Source organism: Dama dama, chromosome 33 (genome assembly GCF_033118175.1).
Source record: "Dama dama isolate Ldn47 chromosome 33, ASM3311817v1, whole genome shotgun sequence".
Taxonomy (NCBI): domain Eukaryota; kingdom Metazoa; phylum Chordata; class Mammalia; order Artiodactyla; family Cervidae; genus Dama; species Dama dama.
In genome coordinates, this window is record NC_083713.1 from 64830458 (window position 1) to 64854037 (window position 23580).

The 23580-nt window shown below is 43.1% G+C and overlaps 1 protein-coding gene across 1 annotated transcript in view; it reads left to right on the forward strand.

The window, feature by feature from the left end:
• The window catches only part of NCKAP5 (NCK associated protein 5), a 1007389-nt gene that overhangs the window by 56587 nt on the left and 927222 nt on the right, over window positions 1-23580 (forward strand). The window contains exon 2 of the mRNA XM_061135363.1: window positions 6438-6567. Within this exon, the coding sequence (XP_060991346.1) occupies window positions 6499-6567 (69 nt within the window). The 5' untranslated portion in view covers window positions 6438-6498. The remainder of the gene's footprint in view (window positions 1-6437; window positions 6568-23580) is intronic.

The following is a 23580-nucleotide window of genomic DNA, read 5'->3' on the forward strand; positions in this document are numbered from 1 at the left end:
TTATGAGGTTGTTTGATGACAGTCTCTGATCAGGGGAGTTTGTTGGAAGATATGAATAGCCAGTGTCAAAACAAAATGTCCTCTCTCCATGGAATTCTCCAGGCAAGAATGCTGGAGTGGGTAGCCATTCCCTTCTTCAGGGGATCTTCCCAACCAAGGGATCAAACCCAGGTCTCTTGCATTGTGGGTGGATTCTTTAAGGTCTGAGCCACCAGGGAAGCCCCAAAGTACCTTTCAAGTCTGACATACCCATTTTTCCTCTAGACCCACAGTCCTTGTTGGGTTTATATACACGAGGGTGCTCCTACCCCATAGTATATATAGGAGGGTATATACAGGAGGGCACTCCTCTGCCCCTTGGGGCAGAGTGTAACAACCTTTCTGATGTTCCCTTTGTGGCTTCCTCCTCTTTTCATACTGACACATCCTGGCTGCCATTTTGTTTCTTTTGGGTGGTCTTGCATTGACCCTTTTGGATAACTCACTTTGATCCTTTGCATGTGTTTTATTGTGTAATTTACAAATGTTCAATTCTTGGGGCAGAGGTAGTACACACTTAGGCTGGTAATTGCCCAGGATACACTGCTAGAGCTGTACTGCTTCTTGCCTTTGTTCCCTTCTGATCCATCAATACTTGTGCTGCCTGAGTCACTAAATGTTTTGAATGTCAGTCTTTGCCTGTGTAATTAGCACCATAAAGTGTGAAAAGAAATTGACCAGGTTAAGCTGTTAAATTAGCCTTCCATATAGCAGACTAGACTATTTGAGAACTGTCAAAAAGGTTTCCATTTCCAAACATAACAGCCTATCTCAGAGCATAAAATCCAGTCACTAGAGTTTCTCCTTAATAAATTTAATCTTATTTACCAGAAGGGATAATCAATATATCTAACATTTAAAACTTAACTAGTATGTGATCTTTATTTAATTAAGTTTTTTCTTTTGTGGGAGGGGCAGAGAAATGTTTATTGCAGGGCCAAGCAAGCTTAAAAAACTCCAAATTCCCTAATGGTTTTGCGGGAAAAGATTTTATGGGCCAGATTTGGGGTGAGGGTAGCAGGGCGTATAGCTTTCTTCTGATTGGTTGGTGGTGAGTAACAGAGGGGTGTCCCAGGAAGTGGTGTCCTAGGAATCCTGTGTTCATCCTGAAGTTATCATCCTTCACCTGGGTAAGAGCCTTAGTTCCTGCAAAAGAGATCAAAGACATTGTTATGTATAGTCTTTGAGGAGGAATCAGGCTCCAAGTAGTCCTTGGAGAATTGTTTCTCCATTATTGTTTCTCCACTATTGTTTCTTGGCTGCTCCTTCCTAGTTTCTTCATCCCCTCCCTTCCCTGATCAGCACCTGATTGGATATGCCCTTAAGAACTCAGGGAATGTCATGGAGGCTGAATGAAGTGTTTCCTACAAACAAGAAATGGGGAACACGGAAAGGATGTGTACCTGGGAGCCCCACAGGATCCTGCTTGGTTTCAATCCCCAATTCAATCTGTATTTATACAGATAAATATCAGTATTTATCTGATACTTCTCAGTGTTGAGGAGAGCAGGTGTTGGACAAGAAAGAGCATAATGTTTTGGATAGTTAATGTTGTTTAGTCTCTAAGTCATGTCTGACTCCTTTGTGAGCCCACAGCCCACCAGGGTCCTCTGTCCTTGGGATTTTCCAGGCAAGAATACTGGAGTAGGTTTTCCTTCTCCAAGGGATCTGCCTGACCCAGGTATTAAACCTACTTCTCCTGCATTGGCAGGCAGATTCTTACCACTGAGCTACCAGGGAAGCCCCAACATTTTGGATAGAGACATTAGTCATAAACTCAGCAGAAGAACTCAGTTTTAGGGGGACTCAGTTTAAATTCTACTATGTGATCTTTAAATGGACCGTCTCATTCAACATCACAACAATCCTTCTAGGAAGAAAGAAGTGAAAGTGTTAGTTGCTCAGTCATGTCCAACTCTGTGATCCCATGGACTATAGCCCATCATGCTCCTCTGTCCATGGGATTTTCCAAGCAAGAGTACTGGAGCATATTGCCATTTCCTTCTCCAGGGTATCTTCCTGACCCAGGGATCGAACTCTGGTCTCCTGAATTGTAGGCAGATTCTTTACCACCTGAGCCACCAGGGAAGTCCATTACTAAGAAGGTCACGTTATTAGTGTCCTTTCATTGATGAATCAACTGGAACTTCAATAGGTTAAATAATTTGTTAGAACTTCTCTGGCAATCGAGTGGTTAAGACTTCACCTTCCAATGCAAAAGGTGTGGGTTCCATCCTTGGTCAGAAAGCTAATATCCCCCATGCCTGGTAGCCAAAAACCAAAAACATTAAACAGAAGCAATGTTATAACAAACTCAATAAAGACTTTTCAATGGTCCATGCTTAAACTCAGTATTCAAAAACTAAGATCATGGCATCCGGTCTCATCACTTCATGACAAATAGATGGGGAAACAATGGAAACAGTGACAGACTTTATCTTCTTCACCTGCAAAATCAGTGCAGATGGTGACTGCAGCCTTCAAATTAAAAGATGCTTGCTCCTTGAAAGAAAAGTTATGAACAACCTAGACAGCATATTAAAAAGCAGAGACATTACTTTGCTGACAAAGGTCTGTATAGTCAAAGCTATGTTTTTTCCAGTAGTCATGTGTGGATGTGAGAGTTGGACCATAAAGTAAGCTGAGCACCAAAGAGTTGATGGTGTTGGACTGTATTGTTGGAGAAGACTCCTGAGAGTTCCTTGGATGGCATGGATATCAAACCAGTCAATCCTAAAGGAAATCAGTCCTGAATATTAATTGAAAAGACTGATGCTGAAGCTGATGCTCCAATACTTAGGCCACCTGATACAAAGAACTGACTCATTGGAAAAGCCCCTGATGCTGGGAAAGATTGAGGGCAATAGGAGAAGGGGACGATAGAGGATGAGATGGTTGGATGGCATCACCAACTTGATGAACACTGAGTTCGAGCAAGCTCTGGGAGTTGGTGATGGACAGGGAAGCCTGGCGTGCTGCAGTCCATGGGGTTGCAAAGAGCTGGACACGACTGAGTGACTGGATTGAACTGATGTCACAAACAGAACAACAATAATAATTTGTTTAACCTGATCAATTGGTAAAGAGTAGAGAATCAAATCCAAAGATTAACCATTGTGTTCAGAACAAACAAGTCACCTCGACCTACCAGATCCTGTATGATCTAGTTGTTACATTTTAGAACTTTTCTCAGACTCTTCCTAACTTGCTTTATTCCTAAGAACATGGTCCCAAGTTCTGGGGCACACAAACCTTTTCCCCAGCTATTATTTCCCAGAAGAAAGACTGACCCCCTCTACTGGGAATGCTCTTTACCCATGTTTTTATATGGCTAGTTCCTCCCCTTGCCATTCTATCTAAAATTTGTTCTCTTTTCATATACCTGACCCTATTTTATACCAACTACTGGTGGTTATTTCCTTCATAGTGAAACCAGTCTAGGCCCTATGGGGCTACCGGACACAGAGGACTCCCCACCGTGTCCCACCTCTGTTTCTTAAATGTAAGACTCCAGCCCCCACAACCTTCCCTGAGTTCCAAAGGGCAGATTTGAACGGTTTCTCATGAAGGGAGAAGCAGTCACGAAACCATCTAAGGCAAGATTGAAGAGACCAGAGGAGCTCATCAAGTTTGGGAGAGCTGACCACCTGAGGCACGGTTAAGGGAGTTCAGGCCCTACACACACCCTAGTCTTGTCAGAGACCCCACCTTTGAACCATGCTTATAAAACCCCTCATCGAGTCCTCTGAGGTTGGGACACAAAGTTTTCAAGGGCAGGAGCTCTCTGTGTCCCGCTTTGCCTCGCTTTGCCTGGCAAAGCAATAAAGCTGTCCTTTCCTACTTCACCCAAAAGTCTGTCTCTGAAATTCAGTTCTTCACCAGTATAGAGAGGCCAAGCTTGGCATCAGTAGCAGGCATCTATCATAATTTGGAATTGTTCACTTATTTGTTTTCTGCATCCTCCCACTGGTCTTCCCAGGTCTCAGTGGTAAAGAACTCACCTGCCAATGGAGGAGATACAAGAAACGTGGGTTTGACCCCTGGGTCAGGAACATCACCTGAAGTAGGAAATGGCAGCCTGCTCCAGTATTCTTGCCTGGAGAATCCCATGGACTGAGGAGTCTGGTGGGCTACAGTCCACGGGCTGGCAAAGAGTTGGACGTGACTGACACACACACATACACAGTCCTCCCACTAATTTTCATGAAGGCAAGGGCTTGATCTTTGTTATATGTGGCTGTGTCACAAACACAACACAACAGAAATATTGAGTCCTCCGTTTATTAGGCACTTAACAACTTATTGACCAGAGATGTATTAATATATCTTTTGTTATCTGAACATTATTGAGTGGAAACTTATCAATATTCACTTAAATAACAAAGTGCAGAACACACACATTAGTTTCTGCAAAAATCCTCTGATCAATAATGTTAATAAATATAAGCTAAATGCCAAAGTATCATCTATTGTGATCTGTTAAACCCCAGAGTTCTTGGGAATAAGACTCAGGATAGTATGCTTTTGTTGGACAGGGACCTCTCAGGGTCTGAGTGGTCTCTGTAGCTGGACTGATCATCACAGAGAATATTCTGAGTCACCAGTACATAAAGTCACAGAGATGAGGAGGGGGCTGCAAAATGGCTGGGGACAGCTGAAAGCAGGAAAGACAAGCTCCCAAAGAAATTTCAGTTGACTCGTATGCTCAATCACCTCCAACTCTTTGCGACCCCATGGAGGGTAGCCCTCCAGACTCCTCTATCCATGAGATTCTCCAGGAAAGAATCTGGAGTGGGTTGCCATGCCCTCCTCCAGGGAATCTTACTGACCCATGGATCAAACCCACATCTCTTACATCTACCCACATTGGCAAGCAGGTTTTTACCACTAGCACTACCTGGGAAACCCTCTTAGTGTGTTTGGGGATTGTAAAAGACTGGTTGGCAGGAACTAGACCTTGAACATGACGTTGAAAATTTTGGATTTTATCCTTGTTAGAGTGGACTCCTAGGAGTTTCTGAGTGGACTAGTGATGAATTAAAATGAATGTTTCTGAAAGTGAGAGATGGAATGATTAAGATGGAAGAGGGAATGTGTACTGGAAAAGGAGCCCATCAGTTTCTGACAAATTGACTATAATGTGGGCAAACCCTGCCTGGGGCACAGCTGTCTCAACTCTCTTCCTGGCAGAGGAAACCAAGGGAAAGAGGCCACATACTGTGTATGGGCTGTGCAGTCTCATCTGTTGTATCCTTGTTAAACTTGGAGCAGTTGGAATCATTCTAAAAGATATTTCTTCTCAATTCTATTAGAAACTGATTGGTATGGTATTTTGTTAATCTCAGCTCTTCTATATTGGCAGTACAATGACTAATATGAAAAGTGTTTTCTGCAGATGATGAGCAATTTCTGTACCTCAGAGTACCTTCTGAATTATCAAAGACATATTAAATTATGTTGACTTGTATTTAAGGTTAACTGGTTTTTAACATAATCTTTGCATAATTAGAACTTAAATATAAGTTGTCATTTAAACCATTTTTATATACATCATTGATGGCCATTTGTTATCTCTTGTTGCGGTGGAGAAAGATTAGCTTCAGAGAACCTTGGTGTCTTGTACAAGGTCACTTGGCTAGTAGGTAGAAACGCCTGGGTTTAAACCTTTCTTTCATTTCCAGCGTTTTATATCTTGGTGAAAACTGGAAGCTAGTGTTTAATACATATAATGCATCCTTACTAACCAGAATTCTGAATCATTATAGAACAAGCAACTCAGTGGAGTGCAGGGGTTGACTCCATCTGATTTGGTGAAGTGCAGTGAGTGTTCAAATCACTCAGTGACGATAATGATGTCATCACCATTCATTCTGATTCAACCCATCCCAAAGTGAATGTATCTTATAATGTTCCTCAAATAGGTTTAAATTAAGTATTTTTTAATTAAATATTGACAGTAATGTTCAGGCTTCAGCTTCCCCTCATTGGGTTTTGGACTCAACAGCTCTAGAATATGGAGTGTGGCTTTGTTCGTTTGGTCTCCTGGAATTTGCAGACAGCAGCTATGTACTTGGCAACAGGTTGATGCTGGCGGAGAGAGAGAGGACGGGTATGAAACAAGTGTGGCATGAAGCTGTTTGCTTTTCTCCACCACAGTCTGCTGATTCGACCTGCAAGCCCATTCCCCAACTCGGCCAGCAAAACCTGTGAAAACATAGGGGCCTCTATGAAGACGACGCTGACCTTGGCAGCTGGAGAGAGCTTCTGAGTCCAGTTCTAAACTTGTGATTTGGGCCTGGGTATTTTTGGATTCAACACTTGCCCTTGGTTAGAAAGTGAAAAACAAGGGTCTAAACACTATTCACTCGGATAGTAAAACACATGTTCACTTTTTGCAGTGACCCTGGCAACAGAAGGGGAATTCTTATAAATCACAAAGGAAAATAAATCACTTCACCCATGGAGGGAAAGAGACAGCTTGAGAAAAGGGACTTTGGAAAAAGGCTGTCTTTAGATAGCAGTCTCGTGGTAAGTACTAAATATTCATTACACTGTATATGTTTTGGCTTGAAATGCATTATTCTTTATGATTTCTTGAACCCCATGCTTTCAAAAGCCTCTATTCCAGTTACCCTATTAGCAATATCCCCTGGGATTTTTGTTTCACTTATTTTTTTACAAAGTCAAAAGCCAGCAAGTTATTGGAATGTTTATATAGTGTCCTAATAGGCAAATGTCATAATCTGTCAGCATTACATGTAATTACATTAATTCCAGCTGAAGTAGACTTTAACCCATACAAAAACACTACTGTACAGCTAATGCCAAATGCCAAGCCTATTTATAGTTGTTCTATCACCCACTTATCTTAACTTTGAGGGTAAGTTGAACAAGAATTCAGTAGAGTTTCTAATACTGAAGAGAAGAGAAAATCTCTGAGATCTTAGGTATAGAAATTAGTTAATTGGTCCATAAACTTTATAAAGTTTGAATGCTGATGATCATCATTCTTAAATTGGTTGGGTTTCATGTATGAGAATATGGTTAGTTCAAAGAAATAGACTATATCAGTGATTTCTGAATGTTGGTGCTTCTTTCTTAGCCTGAATTAAGATGTTTGGGTCACTTACTCAAGTAGGCATCTGAACAGAATAAGAAACCAAATGGAGCAAGTCACTCCTTTCTCTTTTGGTCATTTACTCAGATGAAAATTTAGCTTAGTTCCTTCTTTGGCATGTTGTTGAGGAATGTGGTTTATTCATTTTGTGTCTTCCCGGTCCCTGGCCTGGAATTGGGGTCAGAGTAAATGTCCAATAAAAGATATGTTGAGTTGATTTATCAGTTGCCCTTTTCCAATCTCTGTCTGCTGAGGTTTCACATCACAAACTGTTTGTAGATGTGAGTTTCTGGGAATTGAGGAAAGGATTGCATCAAACTTTTATGTCTCCTTCAGTTATTAACATCAACTTCTCTGTCTCTGTGACCGAGGTAGGCACTGAGCAGCATACCTTCAGAGGCTAAGAACTCTTCTAGGATTTTAAGTTCTACTCCCAATGGATGCACCTTCTCTTCTCTGAAGTTTTTCTGTCTCTAGGTAGAGTGTGGTGGGAATAGTATGTGTGTGTGTTTCTGTCTATACCCTTTGCAACTTCTAGGGAAACTTAGAATCAGAAGATAGCTTCTCAGCCTCCCCTTTTTCTCTTTGCCAAAGGAAACACTTCTAACGTATCAATCTGCCAGTAGGGTCTGTCTTATGCTTAGCCAGGCACTCACATTGTATATATAATATGAGTAGTAAAAGAAAGTTTCTCTTAACCCAGAAGTATCGTCCTTGCTGATTACTCCCTAAAGCTCATAATTCTGCCTTGGGTCCCAAAGAAGCTAAGCTAAGCCATTGTCTTTTTTTGATTGAAGGGGGGGAGTGTTATACTATTTTATTCACATTTAAATTTCACCAAGAGTTCAGGAATATGCTAGCCTTATTTTCAGATTTTTGAAATGAAGGTAAAATGGACTCACAGCTTTAAGGGTACAATGTATTAATGTTTAACACTGCACAATATTTACCAACTAGACAATCTAGGGGATGGTGTGACTATATGCTTTGCAGCACAATATAAGGACAAGTCTTGGAATTGAAGGAAAAAGCCACCATTCAGGACTGAACAGAGGTCCTTGGTTGCTGATAGAATCTCCCCTTGACTTCAGACTTGAGACAAACTGTGAGAGTCTGTCAGTATACAAGATCCCTTGAATTCAGGACAAACAGTAACAGGATAGATTGACCAGAGCCCTTTAGATTGTGGTGGCCTGTCTGAAGCAAGCAGGAGTGGCTGGAGGCTGGAAACGTTGCAGCTGAGGTCTGGGATCCCTAGATGAGAGCAGCTATCTTCGAAAATTCGCTGATTTCCAAACAAGTTCCTAAGATGTATCTCCCAAACAGTGTAAGCTATTGTCTTTTAATCATTCACAGTAGCACTCATTAATAAAAGGCCCTGGATCATTCTCAGGTGTGCCAGATGAGTAGAATTTTGTGGAGGTTGTTGGTAAAGGAACACATGCAGAGCATGGAGTCCTGGTGTGCCAGGACTGGGTTGGGGCAAGGAGGGAAGGGGACATGGATTATCACAAGGGTATGAGGAATCTGAAAGTCAGAGAAGGTGTTTCAATGAAGTTTTGCCCACATTTAAATTTTCCTTAGGGCAGAGTTGACTGTGAGCATAAATCAAAGCCCTTCATATTACCTGTGCTGGCTGAAATCCCCAGGCTGAGCTTGCATTCCCACTGGCATGTGGCTCTAGCCTGAGTCTTGTAGGGGCTGAGGATCTGTTTCTTTACTTACAGTTTAAGAGAGCACTGTGAAAAGAATGTGTTACTTGGTACCACTTGAGAATCATCATCCTGTTAAATCTCCCTAAATGATGACTAGAAGGGTTTTTGCACTAAAGAAATATCTTCCTTGTTTCCTGGAGGCAGATTGAGTGTGACATTTGCATGTGCATGTTGGGCAAATCCTGAAAGAGTGTGTGGGTATGCTCTCCTGTGACTCTGTGGCTCCATGTACAGGGATGCTTGAATACCACTCATCATTATACAATACAGGCCATATGACTAATTTTTGTCTTCTATTTCACTGTTATGTTCTTTCCTCACATAGGATACCACTGGTGGAACAGTGATAGCAAAATGATTCTTGTCAGGTTGGTTTTTAGGGTGTGAGAACCATTGAAAGGCCCTTAAGTGGATTTTATTGTGACTCTAAGAGAAACAGATGAGGGAGATTAAAGCTGACCGACCTGTAAAGGACTTGAACCCAAGACTTTGTCCTCTTCTTGGGCTCCATGCCAAAACCACACAAATAACTAGGCAAGAGGCACACAAGGATGATTGCAGACCAGGGTTTCTGGGAAATACAAGAAAAAAGAAGAAACACCTGGCATTATATCACACACACTTCATTACCAAGGCATGTTTACTTTGGGTCATTCTATCCCACTCTATTCTATGCTATTTTTAAATCGTAGAATGCAATATGAGAATGGGTTATCTAGTCCCCCCACTTTATAGAAGAAGTATTGCATTGGTCAAAAAATTCATTCATATTTTTTCAGTAAATGTTATGGAAAAGCCCAAACAAACTTTTTGGCCAACCTGATAGTTAATAATCGGCAGGGTTAAGTGCTTTCCCTGAGGCTACACAATTAGGATACAACCAAGAGTAGAAGTGAAGTTTCCAACCTGAAGATTCACTTCTTTGTTTTTCGTTCTCTATAATAGCCAAGTAAGAGAAGACCCTTTTAGAAAACTGAGCGGAAGAAAGAGAAACATAACTGAACGCTTAAGTCTTGACATTCTACTGCAGTCATCGTTATGAGCCATATTTTTGAGAATTAGAGGGCCCAGAGGTAATTTCCACTTACAGATTTTTGCAGGCAAAAAATTCCTTAGAATGTACTGCAAGGATAAGGGACTATTAACTTCATTACACCTTTTATTTTTCATAATCAAATTGTGAAGTGTTGAGTAGAAATTATTGCCCCCCCCAAAACAGTTTTTAAAATTTTATGCTGGAGGAACCACAGAATAAAAAAAAACCTCACAGGCAAGATACTGAAGAAAAGCTCCAAATGAGGGAATATGAGTTTGTGGTCCTTGGTCACAGTTTTTCTTTCAGGATGTGACATGGGGAGGGTGTGTGTGTGTGTGTGTGTGTGTGTGTCTGTACACATGCCCACCCTAGTGAGGGTTGAGTATTCTTTGATGTTGATGATTTTTTACTTGATAAATCATCCTTTTAAAGACAAAAGTGGCAGGGAAGTGAAACTGAAATGAAAAATATGCTTCAATGTCAGGGGTAAAGACCCTGAGAGAAAGACAAGTGACTGCACATTTGCCTCCTCCAGTAGGAGTGTGCCAAGTAGCCACGTATCCATGGCAAGCGCAGTCGTCTCTCTGATGACAATAAAAATCACCCCAGAAATTGGGGCTTCTTCTTTACCCAAAGCTCTTCAGCCCACACCCCAGGATGTTTTCTGATCAGAAAAAATCAGCTGTTCACAATGTGCTTTGTTTATAAGAATCGTCCCCAGGCTATGTGTCTGGCTATTTGACACTTGTAGCTGTGATAGCATTTAGCTGATGAGCAAGTCAGGGAGTGAAATATCATTTTTACCAGCTCACATTTCAAGAGCAAAGATTCTCTTTTAATTTCGGGAAGAATGCTTTTTGCTTTTAAGCACAGATAGGAGTAACAGTTTCTCTTACGAATGATGAATTGCAGTTGGTACCCCAATCCTTTCTCCCTCACCAAAAGGAAGACAAAACGTACTAGGTCCTTGCACCTAACCTCAGCACAGTTTTGATGGACTTACAGCAGCAGGAAAGGCCCCATGCATGACCTTCAGTTCATCCTTCAACCTCTTTGATGGTTTGCATCCAAATCATTAGAGTAATTAGGCCTTCCAGAGGCTACATTAACTTTGTTGATCAACAAGCACTACTGAAAACCTGCTTTATATTTAAGATGCTTTGGTAGCCATGGGATGTGCTGGATAGTTGCCGTTCTGCCACCCCACGCCCACTCCAGATGCACTCCATCCTTCTCTACCTGGCTGTCCTTCCCTGCAGGGTACCACATGGACCTTGTCAAAAGAATCCCTGGCCTTCTGGCATCTCGTTCAGTTTGGCCAATGGGATGACCTAGCAGGACGTCACTGGTTGGGAGGAGAGAGAGGTCAAGGTAGTTGTTTTCCTGCTGTCTCTCTGCCTGGCCGTGGACCACAGTGACTGGGCTACTCTTCCCAAGGCCACGGCTTTTGTTGGGCAATCCTATCCCACAACTCTAGCTGCAGTTATAATCACAGCTCTTGTGTTCTGGCACCTTCTCTCTCCCCAGGTTCCTCAAACATTATGGTAGTGATGATTCCTTAATGTCGCCAGCCCATCTCACATTGTTTTGTTTTCGGTCTGCCCACACTTCAGTGAGTAGTTTCTTTTACCAAAATTTCCTCAGTTAGGTGGTTTGAGTGTGTTATCTTTTTCCTGCAGGGTGCCCCTGCCTGATACAAGGTAACACTCCTTCTCAAAGTGTTTATAGTTTATTTGTAGAAGCTAACCTATTAAAGAGGAAAAATGGCATAACACGGAGAAGGTAAACCAGGTGTGACATTGACGGTGATAGGAGTTGAGATCCTTCTGGGAGGATGTAAGGAGACACCACACAGGAGCTGCAGTCAGAGCTGTGCTTTGAAGCAATGGAGAGAATTTAGGAAGTGAAGACCGGGATAGAAGAGAAGAAAGAGGCAACCCGCGGATATAGTGCTATGCCCCTTGGCGACAACTCACTTCATTGCTGAATTATTTTTTTCCCAGGAAAGCTTCTTCCTTATATCAAATTGTGATGGTTAATTTTATATTCACTTCAACTGGGCTAAGGGATGCCAAGATAGCTGGCAAAACATTATTTCTGGGTGTGTCTTGCTGGTGTTTCCATCAGAGACTAGGATCTGCATTAGTAGGCTGAATATAGAAGACTGCTTTAATCAATGGGGGTGGATATTGTCTGATCTGTTGAGTGCCTGTATAGAACAAAAAGGCAGACAGTGGGTGAATTCATCTTCTTCTGTCCTCAGACAAGGGTGTTCCTGCTTGTTAGGCCTTTGTACTCAGACTGAGACCTTTATCACTGGCTCCCTGATTCCCAGGCCTTGGGGTTTGGCATCAACTATACCACCAGCTTTCCTGGGCCTCCAGCTCCCAGAGAGTGATGGGACTTCTCAGCCTCCATAATCACAAGTGTAATCTCTCATGATAAATCTCTTTATTCACACACACACACACACAAACACACAGAGCTCTGACTAACACACAGAATTAAACCTTTCTGCTGTTTTATCTTGTTACATCCCCATGTTTAGTGACTGGAAGCTATTCAAAGTAGGGGTCAGCAAACTCTCTAAACAGCCAGAGAATGTCCGGTTGAGTCATTGCAGGCCCAAGGAGTCACGATGACTCAACTCTGTTGTTGTAGCCTGGGAACACAGACAAGACACAGTGGGCGGGACTTGTGTGCCAATAACACTTTATTTACAAAGACAGGCAGCAGGCTGGATTCTACAGGGTATATGCACACGTTATAGAAATGGGAAACTTTTGAGAGTCCAAGTTGAATTTTTCCTGGGTGCTGCCTTTCTGAGTAGTGATTTGTGTTTCCGCTCAGGATACACAATACATCAAGGCAGGCAAAGGGGTAGATTGAGGCTATTAACATAAAAAATGAAGATCTTCAAGTGGCTAGAAGTTGAGCAAAGGGAGACTTTAGAAAGTTCCTGACTCACTGAGACTTTTTCTAAACATGAAGTAAGGTCATGGTTAGTGTGGCTCAAAGTAGCCATTGGATTGTGAATACTCAGGGAAAGAATCTGCATCTTGGAATGCTCCAGGCATTTCTTTAGCCTTCTCTACTCTTTTGGTATTACAGTTAGACCACCCTTCACTGGGGGGATGCTGTGCAAAAACCACCAGTTTGCAGGAGAAGGTTTCTAGCTACTCAAATCCCAACTACCCTTGACCCGTTCCACTAATGGAAGCAAATGTAAAATATGGTTTACTCAGTGCTGTGACCACTGGGCAAAGGCCAAGCTGTCCCCTGGGAAGCCTGACCTTTGTTCTCTGGTGTCAGGATTGTTTGAGATTTCCCAAGTGAGCATCAAGTGGAGGAGGGTCAAGGAATGTGAGGGAGCTTCTTATTTCCCAACCACATTATTCCCTCTAATGGGGCTATTCTCTTATCCATCTGTTAGATGTCCTAAGAACAGACAATGCATTGGAGCCTAGTGTTGGAGGGTTTGGTTTGATGCCTGAGGGTCCAGCTGGTCTTTTTTAAAGAAAAAGCAACAATGGAGAACAGACCAGCTTTTATCTAGGTTAGTCACCTTTCTGAAGTGGCATGCTGAATCTGACTGCTCCTCTTGAAAGTGGAAAATGGTAGAGTTTGAGAAGTGTCAGATCCTTATATGGATATTTACCTAGTGAATCTGCCTACTAGCCTAGCCCAGCATCTTGACCATCATGGCAGCTCAAGAGAAGACGAGAAATACCCTGTCCAGCTGCCCAGTAGCAGCATAGATCCTTGGGGACTATGGATAGCTTCAGGGCAGATGAGTGGGGGGTGGAGGTGGGGGGGAAGACCAGAGAGGCTTGGCCAAGTGGGCATAGCCCACAATACCTGGTTGCTAAGGGTTGTAAAGGGGCTCCGGACAAACAGAGAGAGATTGTGATCCAATGAGAACAGTGGTGGAAGGGAGGTTAAAAAACTGAGCAATGCTACTGCTGGGGACAGAGTCTGAAGGGAGAGTAGAACAGAGGCCCACGTGTAGAATATGCCCAAGCCAAGGGGCCTAGAGTGTCAGCAGCGCGGCTGGTTGACTCTAACACAGAAGCCACCGTAGCAGACATCTCAGCATGTTTAGGCCGAGAGTCATGCATTGAATCCCAACCAGGAGGGCTTTCTTCCCTTACTGATAATAGCGGCAATTTGTTGAGGTTTACTATGTGCCCGGCACTCTGCTCAGTGCTTTAGGTGGAAACTGAAACTGTCATTTAATACTCATGAAGCCCTTTAAGGTAGGAACTCTAACTATTCCTACTTTACAAATGAGAACTCTGAGGCTTAATGAGTTCATCAACTTCCTCAAGGCTAGAGGACTGCAAAGGGAGTTAGAGTGAGTGATGAGCTGGGATTTCAACTCAGATCTGGCTACCTCTAGACCACTCTCTGCTGTGCAGCTTGGAAGCAGAAAACTTTTTTCTGCCAGTGACTGAGAGCTCATCACGTGATTGCTTCCCAAACATAAGGAGCTCCAGACTCAACAGGGCTAGAGGTTTACATGTGTTTTGGCTCATCTGCCATATCTTTGCCTCCTGATGACAGAGGGCTGGTCCTGATTTTGACAAAAGAATTGTCAAGGGGCAGAGGTTGGAGGCAGAGGGTTGTAGAGAATGAAAAAAATGTGTGTGTTGAAACTTGGTCTAGGCCTAATCTGGTCTTATATTTTTTCATATGAACCAGGTCTTGGAACCAACTTCTATAAAGATGAAACTCTGTAGTACACACACAACTTATATATGATAGATACATATTTATAATATATAATTTATCTGTAAGTTAATGTTTTTAGCCATATGAGGAATTATTGTGGTGTGTACATGTACAAGGTGAAATTATTGACTAGACAGGAGTAGAGTTGGGAGAAAGTGGTGAATGATGGGGTACATCAAAAATACAGGTGTCCCCCAGTAAGAAGCAGGATGTATGACTTGAGCGATGCCTACCAAATGACTCAACCTCCTTTTGACTGGGCCACTGCCTGATGGAGATGGATACAGAGCCAGCATCATTTCCCGTGAGGAGATTCCCAGAATATGTCATGTGTTTGCCCAGTCCTTGCAATTGGTGCCCCTTCCTCCGATGTCGCCCATAAGAGGGTCTACCTTTATTATGGTGATGGCTCCCCTTAAATGACTATTCTCGCTCTTCTTTTCTTCATCTCATTATTGAAAATCAGGAAGATGTAAATAAATAAATCAGAGTTCTTATTAAAATGTCCTTTCCTAAGGTGCTGTAATGGTGACTTCTGATCTTTATCTCCACACGTACCGCTTGAGCACACGCTTGTCTACTGAAGAACCTCAACCGAGGCACTGCCGGCTTTTTGGACCCTGTGTTTCTTTGTTGTGAGGGCTGTCCTGTGCATTGTAGAATGTTTAGCAGCATCCCTGGCTTCTACCTACTGGGTGTCAGTAGCACTCTTCCTTCAGTTGCGATGACCAAAACCGCCTCCAGACATGGCTGAATGTCCCCAGGGAAGCACAGTCAGCCCTGGCTGAACTGAATGCCCCGTGAGGACACGGGCCTTTTCATACTTATATTTGCATCCCTAGAGTCTGATGCATAGAAAACTTTCCATGAAATGAATGAGTGAGTGAATGTACCAGTGAGTAGCTGTTTATGGCATGTACCAACCAGCAGGAAATACTGCGTATGGGGGAAGATGCAACTACTTGGTAAACAATGAATGCTGATTGGGAGGGTTGATGATACTCTGCTTTTCTGTTTTGCCCAGGGATGAGTCTAATGTGTGGCTAAAGTTTTTATTATTATACATCAGAAATTTTACCATATCTGGACCCTGAGTCCCAGGGTACTTGATAGGCACATTTATGACAAGATTTCAGAGGTTTAAATTTTCTGAAATATATTAGGTTTTTTGTGTATATGCTTAAGTGTATTTTTCTGAGGGGCGGGTCCACAGGTATAATCAGATTCTCAAGAGCATCTGACTCAAGAATGGCTAGGTGGCTCTACTTGCTATTAGTCTAGAAAGTCCAGCCTGTAGCACCTGCAGACAGATGGCTTCCCTTCCCCAGGTCACAGAGCAGGTCTCAACAGCACCTGCTTCCATCACCTGTGCTCAGCTGCTGCCGTGAGTGCTGTCTGCCTGCTGTGCATAGGTAGCATCTCACAGATCACCAAATCAAACCAGGAACTGGGAACGTTTTGAAAGCTTTTTGCAAACACTGTGTTATGAGTGGATGATGAAATGAAACTACCTCTACACAAGAAATAAGTACAAATGAGCAGAGACGTTTGCTTGGCGTGTTCTGTGTTGTCTTAAGACTCAGAGATCTGCTTGCCATTCTCCTGGTGTCTCTCCATCTTTCAACAGTGGGAATCATCAGATCAGACAAGTTTCCATGGCAACTGAGTTTTCTGCATCATTCTCTGGCAGCCTGAGATCATTCCTGCAGTGGACTCTCTCTAGTACTTTGTCCCTAACAAGAGGTAGAGCTTTCATCGATCGCCTTAAAAGCAGGTCCTCAAACCCGAAAGGTAGCTGGGGTGTCCTCTCTGATAGGTGCTTGCTTTCCTTTCTAGAGTTTCTAATGAATCAGCACAGGCACTGAGCATCTAGCAGGTCTGAAGCACTGTAGGGTGAGTGCTGAGAAATGCATGGCGTGATTTCTGCTTTACAAAGCTTAAGAAATCTAATCACATGTACAGAAATCATAGTAATAACAGCAGGTATGCAGTAGTGCAAGCAAGAAGGCTGGGGTTTAGAAAGGAGAGGCTGCTCTCTGGCTGTATTGATCAGGGAGGGGGGCTTCTCAAGAAGGAAAGTTTTCACATCCCCCTCTAGAAAATTGGTCCACCTTAATCTATGGTGTCTCTGAGTTCCCGGAAGCAGAAATTGATTGAGAAAGCCACAGTGTCTTAAAAGAACAGACCAGGATTCCGAGGTGCCTGGTTTATACTTGTGGAATTGCTGAGACCCTAAGAAAGCTCTATTGTGATCCTGAATTATCATCTTAACTTTCCTCCTGTCCCCTCTAGCCACCCCTCCCCACCCTTTTATTAATATTCTCTTACCCATACATCCTGGTGCCAGGCAAAATGCACCTCACAGATGAATCACTTTTATTTTCCTTTCTTCTCATTCATTTATCAGTATATACCCACTGTATATATATATTAGCTGCATTTCAGCAGCTTAACTGTCTCACAGTAATTTACCACCCTGTACTCTAGTTCATTATTATCAATTAATATTTATTAAATATCCACAGGGTTCATGGCTATGAATTCAGCGTTTTTATTACTTTCTGTTGCCTTGCCGTGTTCTGTTGACTTGGCTCAGCTTAGCCAGTATTTATGATCCTCTTGCCAGTTTTCTATTCATGTGACAGCCCTCATATTCATCCCAATTTCAATTAATATTTCAAAAGCAAATCCAGGAGCCATCATATTAAAACGCTTCACTTAACACCAGATGCACTGCCTCGACTCTTGTCCCTTTCATGTACTAATTTTGCAGTTTTAGCCTAACACAGAATCCCATTTGTCTGGGCTGCTCTCTACAAGCCCAAACAGTGGTTCCTTCTGGTTCCTTTGCATTCCAGGCAGCTCCAGATGTTTCCTCCTCATAAATTTCAGTCCCTTAACTAGGCTTAATGGATCATAATTGTCCATTTCCAAAGATGCCTCTGAGGTTTGCTTGCCTTCTGTCTTTCAGCACCTTTTCGGTTCTTAGTTTGAAGCAGTTGTCTTCAGCTTGGTAGGTTTCCTAATACAATTAATCCATTGACTGCTCTCATGCATGTGTTGAGGGAAATAAAATCATTTGGTCTAGTGAATTCTGGGATCCATCTGTCAGGGCCAGCAGAGAAGCAGGCTCAGGGGCTGTTAGCCTTTTTGTGAGGTGGAGCTGTGATCAGAGGCCTGCCACCCCTAGAACGGCGAGGCCTTGAAGGCTGTCAGGGGTTGGTGTCGGTGGGTACAACCTGAGATGACATTCTTGAAGGCACCCACTAGATATGACTGGGATGTAGCTGGTACTGTCTGTCATTCCCTCCTCCCTGGTTGGAATCCTAGCTAGATGGTGTTAGAGGGAGCTATTTGGTGATCTCCTGGGCCAAGTTTGGAGCTCTGCAGAATACCTGACTTCATTCCTGTTTCGTGAGGTGCAGTAAGGAGGAAGTGAGGCTATGAGAGAGTCAAGTGTCACATGGTTAGCATTTGCCATCCTCTTAGGAGGACCTGAATAAGGGTCCATAGTTTTGCCTACACAGATGGTTCATCAACAACCTTGTTTCCTTATTTATTGCATCCATTGAGGTTCTCAAAGGAAACAGATGCACTCTGACCCAGAGGAGGGTTTAGTAAAGAACCTCTTTGCCAAGAGGTGATGGAATTCAGGGAAACTTACATGACCAGAGTGCAGCACCAAGGTTGGAAAGAGTGGGGCACCACTATGATGCCAGGCCTGAAAGGACTGGGCAAGGGGAGGAGGTAACCAGAAAGCCATGTGGCTGTCGGCAGGGAGCCCCTTGGTAGGAGGTGTCATCTTAGATGGAAGGACGCAGACGACCAGCGGGAGGTGATCGGGACATGAAAACTCTCACTGTGGGTCCCCTCTCACTCTCCAGGCTCCTGCTGCTGCTGCTGCTAAGTCGCTTCAGTCGTGTCCGACTCTGTGCGACCCCATAGATGGCAGCCCACCAGGCTCCCCCGTCCCTGGGGTTCTCCAGGCAGGAACCCTGCAGTGGGTTGCCATTTCCTTCTCCAATGCACGAAAGTGAAAAGTGAAAGTGAAGTCGCTCAGTCGTGTCTGACTCTTAGCGACCCCCATCCATGGGATTTTCCAGGCAAAAGAGTACTGGAATGGATGCCATTGCCTTCTCCAGGCACCTCTCATTTGTCAAACCCAATTGAAAACCAGAGAGAAAGGGGCCCTCAGAGCGTCTGGGGCTGGGGCAGTGCAGAGAGCATGGAGGGTGGGTGTGTGGGGGCACACAGGGAGTATTCAGTGCACGCATCCCATGTAAATACATGCCCTACCTCATTCTCTCTTTTCTGACGTTTCTGGGATGAGAAGATAATGCTATCCTAAGTCAGACTAGTTTATTATTTACATACTAGAAATGGGTTCTTGCCTGTTAGATTCGCCAACTTAATTTGACTTGAGCAATATGATGTCACACCTTCAGAAGATAAGTTCCACGTGGCCAGAGGCATGGTTTTCTCTTCCAGGGTCCTCATAAAAATGCCCAGTACAGGGCTGTGCATGTGTTGTGCCATGGCTGGGGTTCAAAGAGTGTGATCTAGTGGATTAATCACTGTATTAGAACTCGAAGTCTGTAGTGCACCCTTTAGTAGATGTGTGGGCTTCAGCAAGTCTTTGAAACTCTCGGAATCTCTGTGTCCTCAGTGGTGGGGATGCCATGAAGGCAAAATTAAATAAAGAGCAAGTAGTTATTATACTAAGTGAAGTCATACAGGGAAAGATGGGTATCATGTGATCTCACTTGTAAGTGGAATCTAAAAAAGTGATACTGATGAACTTATTTACAAAACAGAAATTGACTCACAGACTTAGAAAGCAACCTAGCCAAAGGGAAATGAGATAGAGGGAGGAATAAATTAGGAGTTTGGGATTAACATATACACACGTCTATCTTCTGTATATAAAAGAGTTACGTAAACAGCGAGGACCTATTGTGTAGAACAGGGAACTATCCTCAGTATCTTATAATAACCTATAATGGAATAGAAGTTGAAAAATAATATATGTTTACATGTATTATATACATATATGTATAAAACTGGGTCAGTCTGCTGTATTCTTGAAACTAACATAATGTTTAAATCAACTGTTCTTCAATTAAAAAAAATTAGTGATGAACACAGACAGTCTGTGACTCCACATAATTTATGTGCATAATAAAGTCACCATTGGCATTGAACAAAAAAAGAACAAGAGGTTGTTCTGGAGGCTGTAGGATGCTTTGTAAATGAAACATCTTGTGTCATGGCCCTGCTGCAGCTCCTACCTGCTAACCTTCAGTGGATCAAAAATATACATAGCAGTGGCAGCTTTAGGAAGAAATACACACTCAGAGCCTCCTGTGGACAGAATACTCCTTTCAAAGGCTACAACAGAAACCAATGTCATGTCATGTAGTGAAAAGAGCATGGGCTGGCTGGAGAATCAGCCTGAACTGGATTTGAATCTCAGCCTGCCCAGTTCTGCCTACCTGTGTGAGCTTGGCCATGCTCTTTATCTCCTCTGAGACTCCATGCTCTCATCTATAGGAAGAGGTGCTAATCTCCTCCTCAAAGGGATGTTGAGAGAATGAACAGAAAGGATTCAAGCAGAGCACACAGCCCAGTGCTTGGCAAGTGGGCTCCTCTGTGCTGAAAATCTGTGGAACTGGCCACCGTGGGGCCTCCAGATGGCAGTTTTCTTTGTCTGCAGATGGAAGGGGGCATTCAGAAAAGATGTTTTCTTAATGTGTGGTTTGCATATATTCTTATATGATGTTTAAAAGCTGAATGGCATCTCTGTGATGTTATTAATATTAGCTAGAAATGCTCACCCAGGTGTTAACTCCAGGTTGTGCCTGACCAAACCTTGGATTCCTTTCTTCTTCGTCCAGTGGCTCAGTTGGTCTTTGCCTATTAATGAGCTGTACTTCAGACCTTCTTATATGGAGCGTTATGTTTTTTCTGGAACTTTTGGCCTACTGCTGTCACCCTTGAAGCCCAGCCAATGTCTATTTATAACAGGCAATTGTATTTGAAAGGCTTCCAGAAGTGCCCACAGTTTTCCAAGCAACTGTACAATGACCCCCTGTGCACAGGGGCCCGCTGGGTCTTGGGCCCCAGGCCCTGTGACCCTGACAAAATCAGGCAGGAGGACTGGGCATCAGAGCTCCCCTTTGTCTGCCTGATGCCTTCGCTTGCTTTGAGATGTGCCAGCTCAGAGCAGTGGGAGATGAGATTCGGGGAAGGGGCTGGGGACCATTTCCCATGTGACTCCCTCTCTTCACTGCAATGGGGCGGGGTGGTGGGGGGAAGACTCGGAGGGGTCGGAGTGGGAAAGATTTTCCACTACATAAAGAGAACGAGAAAGGAAACAGGGGCCCTGTGGCCTCTTGCCAGGCCCCAAGAATGCACCAGCCCTGGGAATTGGCCCCTGGCCAGCCTCCTCAGAGGCTGCTGACTTGGGAAAACAGGCTCCCTGGCCACTGCCAAGAATGCAGACAATGGTCTTTTGGATATTTCACTTTTGAAAGTTAGGCTTTTTGTTTTATTATCACCAAAGGTAACATTTATTGGGCACCTACGTATGCCTGCCAAGAGATAAAGCGCATGATTGGAAGTCAGTGTAACTTAAACTAAGCAGAAACACCAAGGTACTCATATAATATTTACAACCTGCTTCTAATTAGGGCCTAATCCTTTGCTTGGGTACTTTGCTACCTTAAATGTGAGTGCTGAGTGGTACTGTAATTTTAGAATTAAAATTCATTTGTAAGCACTCAAGTGACTCATATTATGTCACCTGAAAGGGAATCAGCTTGTCCAATTGTCGTTTGGCTGAGAAAGGATTTTGAGAGAATGAAGCACAAAACTAGTGTGTTCTGTTGGAGGAAAAGAGGACAATATCCAGCTATTGGTTCAGGATGGAGTAGCTTCAATGTATAGGATGTGAATTCTGAGATAGAAAGAGGGGGACCAGTTACACACACCCCTCAATGTGTCATCACATTGTATGAAATGATGATGATGGTGTTATGGAAAAATCAGATGACCTTAAAATATTCTTTATGATTTTTAATTCCCATTTGAATAAGTGGCATTGGTAATAATAGCAGCTAACATTACAGAGAATTTGCAGTATCCTGCGTGCTGAACTTAAATATTTTATTTATGTTCAATTCATTTAATTTTCATAACAACTCTACAGGGAGGGACTGTAATATCCCCATTGTACAGATGAAACTGAGGCTCAGAAGTTAAATGAGTTGAGTGCTCCAAGATCACTCAACTAATAAACTCCAAGGTCATTCTTACCAAAAAGCTCATGCTGTTTGTAATGCCTGCACTGTCCATGTGTATCTTGAATGCATTTTAGAGTTGAGAGGAACTTGCCTCTCTGGGTTTGACTGGGGGCTTTCTGACTTCCCTTTCCCATGGTGATGGGATGGTCTACTTACATGATACCATCTTCTGGAGGGTTCTCAGCTGTAGCTTCAACAGCCATTTGACAGTGGTTCTTCTCAAAGCAGTTTTCCTGTTGGTTTGAAGGCCTTTACATCTGATATCAGTGTAGCCTTCTTCATGTTTAGAAACCTTCCTCAGTTTTTTGATGAGAGGTCCTACCAAGATTCTGAGCAGGCAGAAGGATGGAACAAGCTGCCGTGAAATTCCAGGAACTTCACCACTTTGCAAGTGAGGCTGTGCTCACACCTTGGTTTAAGAAAGTTCTATTTATATGACTCTAGGTTTCACACAAAAGATGCATGGGGGGGGTGCTTTTTTCCTCTTTCCACAGAGATTCCTCATATAACAAAGGACTCCCCAGAAAGTTTCTTTAAATAGACTTTAATGCATTTTAAATTGAATTGAATTTCCAAAATTCAATTTGTGGTGGTAGTTTCCCATGGAGCTAAACACCCCAAATCAGACATTTAAAAAAAAAATTTTCCTATGATGGAAAACAGATCATACATGGTATTTGGGGTCAGAGCTCTTTCCCCAGGAGCCCTGAAGGGGCTAAGAGCTTGTGACTCTCAGTTCAGTTCAGTCACTCAGTCGTGTCCAGCTCTTCGTGACCCCATGGAATGCAGCACGCAGGCTTCCCTGTCCACCACCAACTCCTGGAGCTTATTCAAACTCGTGTCCATTGAGTCAGTGATGCCATCCAACCATCTTATCCTCTGTCGTCCACTCCTCCTCCTGCCTTCAATCTTTCCCAGCATCAGGGTCTTTTCTAGTGGGTCAGTTCTTTGTATCAGGTGGCCTAAGTATTGGAGTTTCAGCTTCAACATTAGTCCTTCCGATGAATATTTAGGACTGATTTCCTTTAGGATGGACTAGTTGGATCTCCTTGCTGTCCAAGGGACTCTCAAGAGTCTTCTCCAACACCACAGTCCAAAAGCATCAGTTCTTTGGCACTCAGCTTTCTGTATAGTCTGACTCTCACATCCATACATGACTACTGGAAAAACCATAACTTTGACTAGATGGACCTTTGTTACAAAGTAATGTCTCTGCTCTTTAAGATGCTGTCTAGGTTGGTCATAGCTCTTCTTCTGAGGAGCAAATGTCTTTTAATTTCATGGCTACAAACACCATCTGCATTGATTTTGGAGCACCCCACCCCCCAAAAAGTCTGCCACTGTTTCCATTGTTTCCCCATCTATTTGCCATGAAGTGATGAGACCAGATGCCATGATCTTAGTTTTCTGAATGTTGAGTTTTAAGCCAACTTTTTCACTCTCCTCTTTCACTTTCATCAAGAGGCTCTTTAGTTCTTCACTTTCTGCCATAAGGGTGGTGTCATCTGCATATCTGAGGTTATTGATATTTCTCCTGGCAATCTTGATTTCAGCTTGTGCTTCCTCCAGCCCAGCATTTCTTATGATGTACTGCATATAAGTTAAATAAGTAAGGTGACATTACACAGCCTTGACTTACTC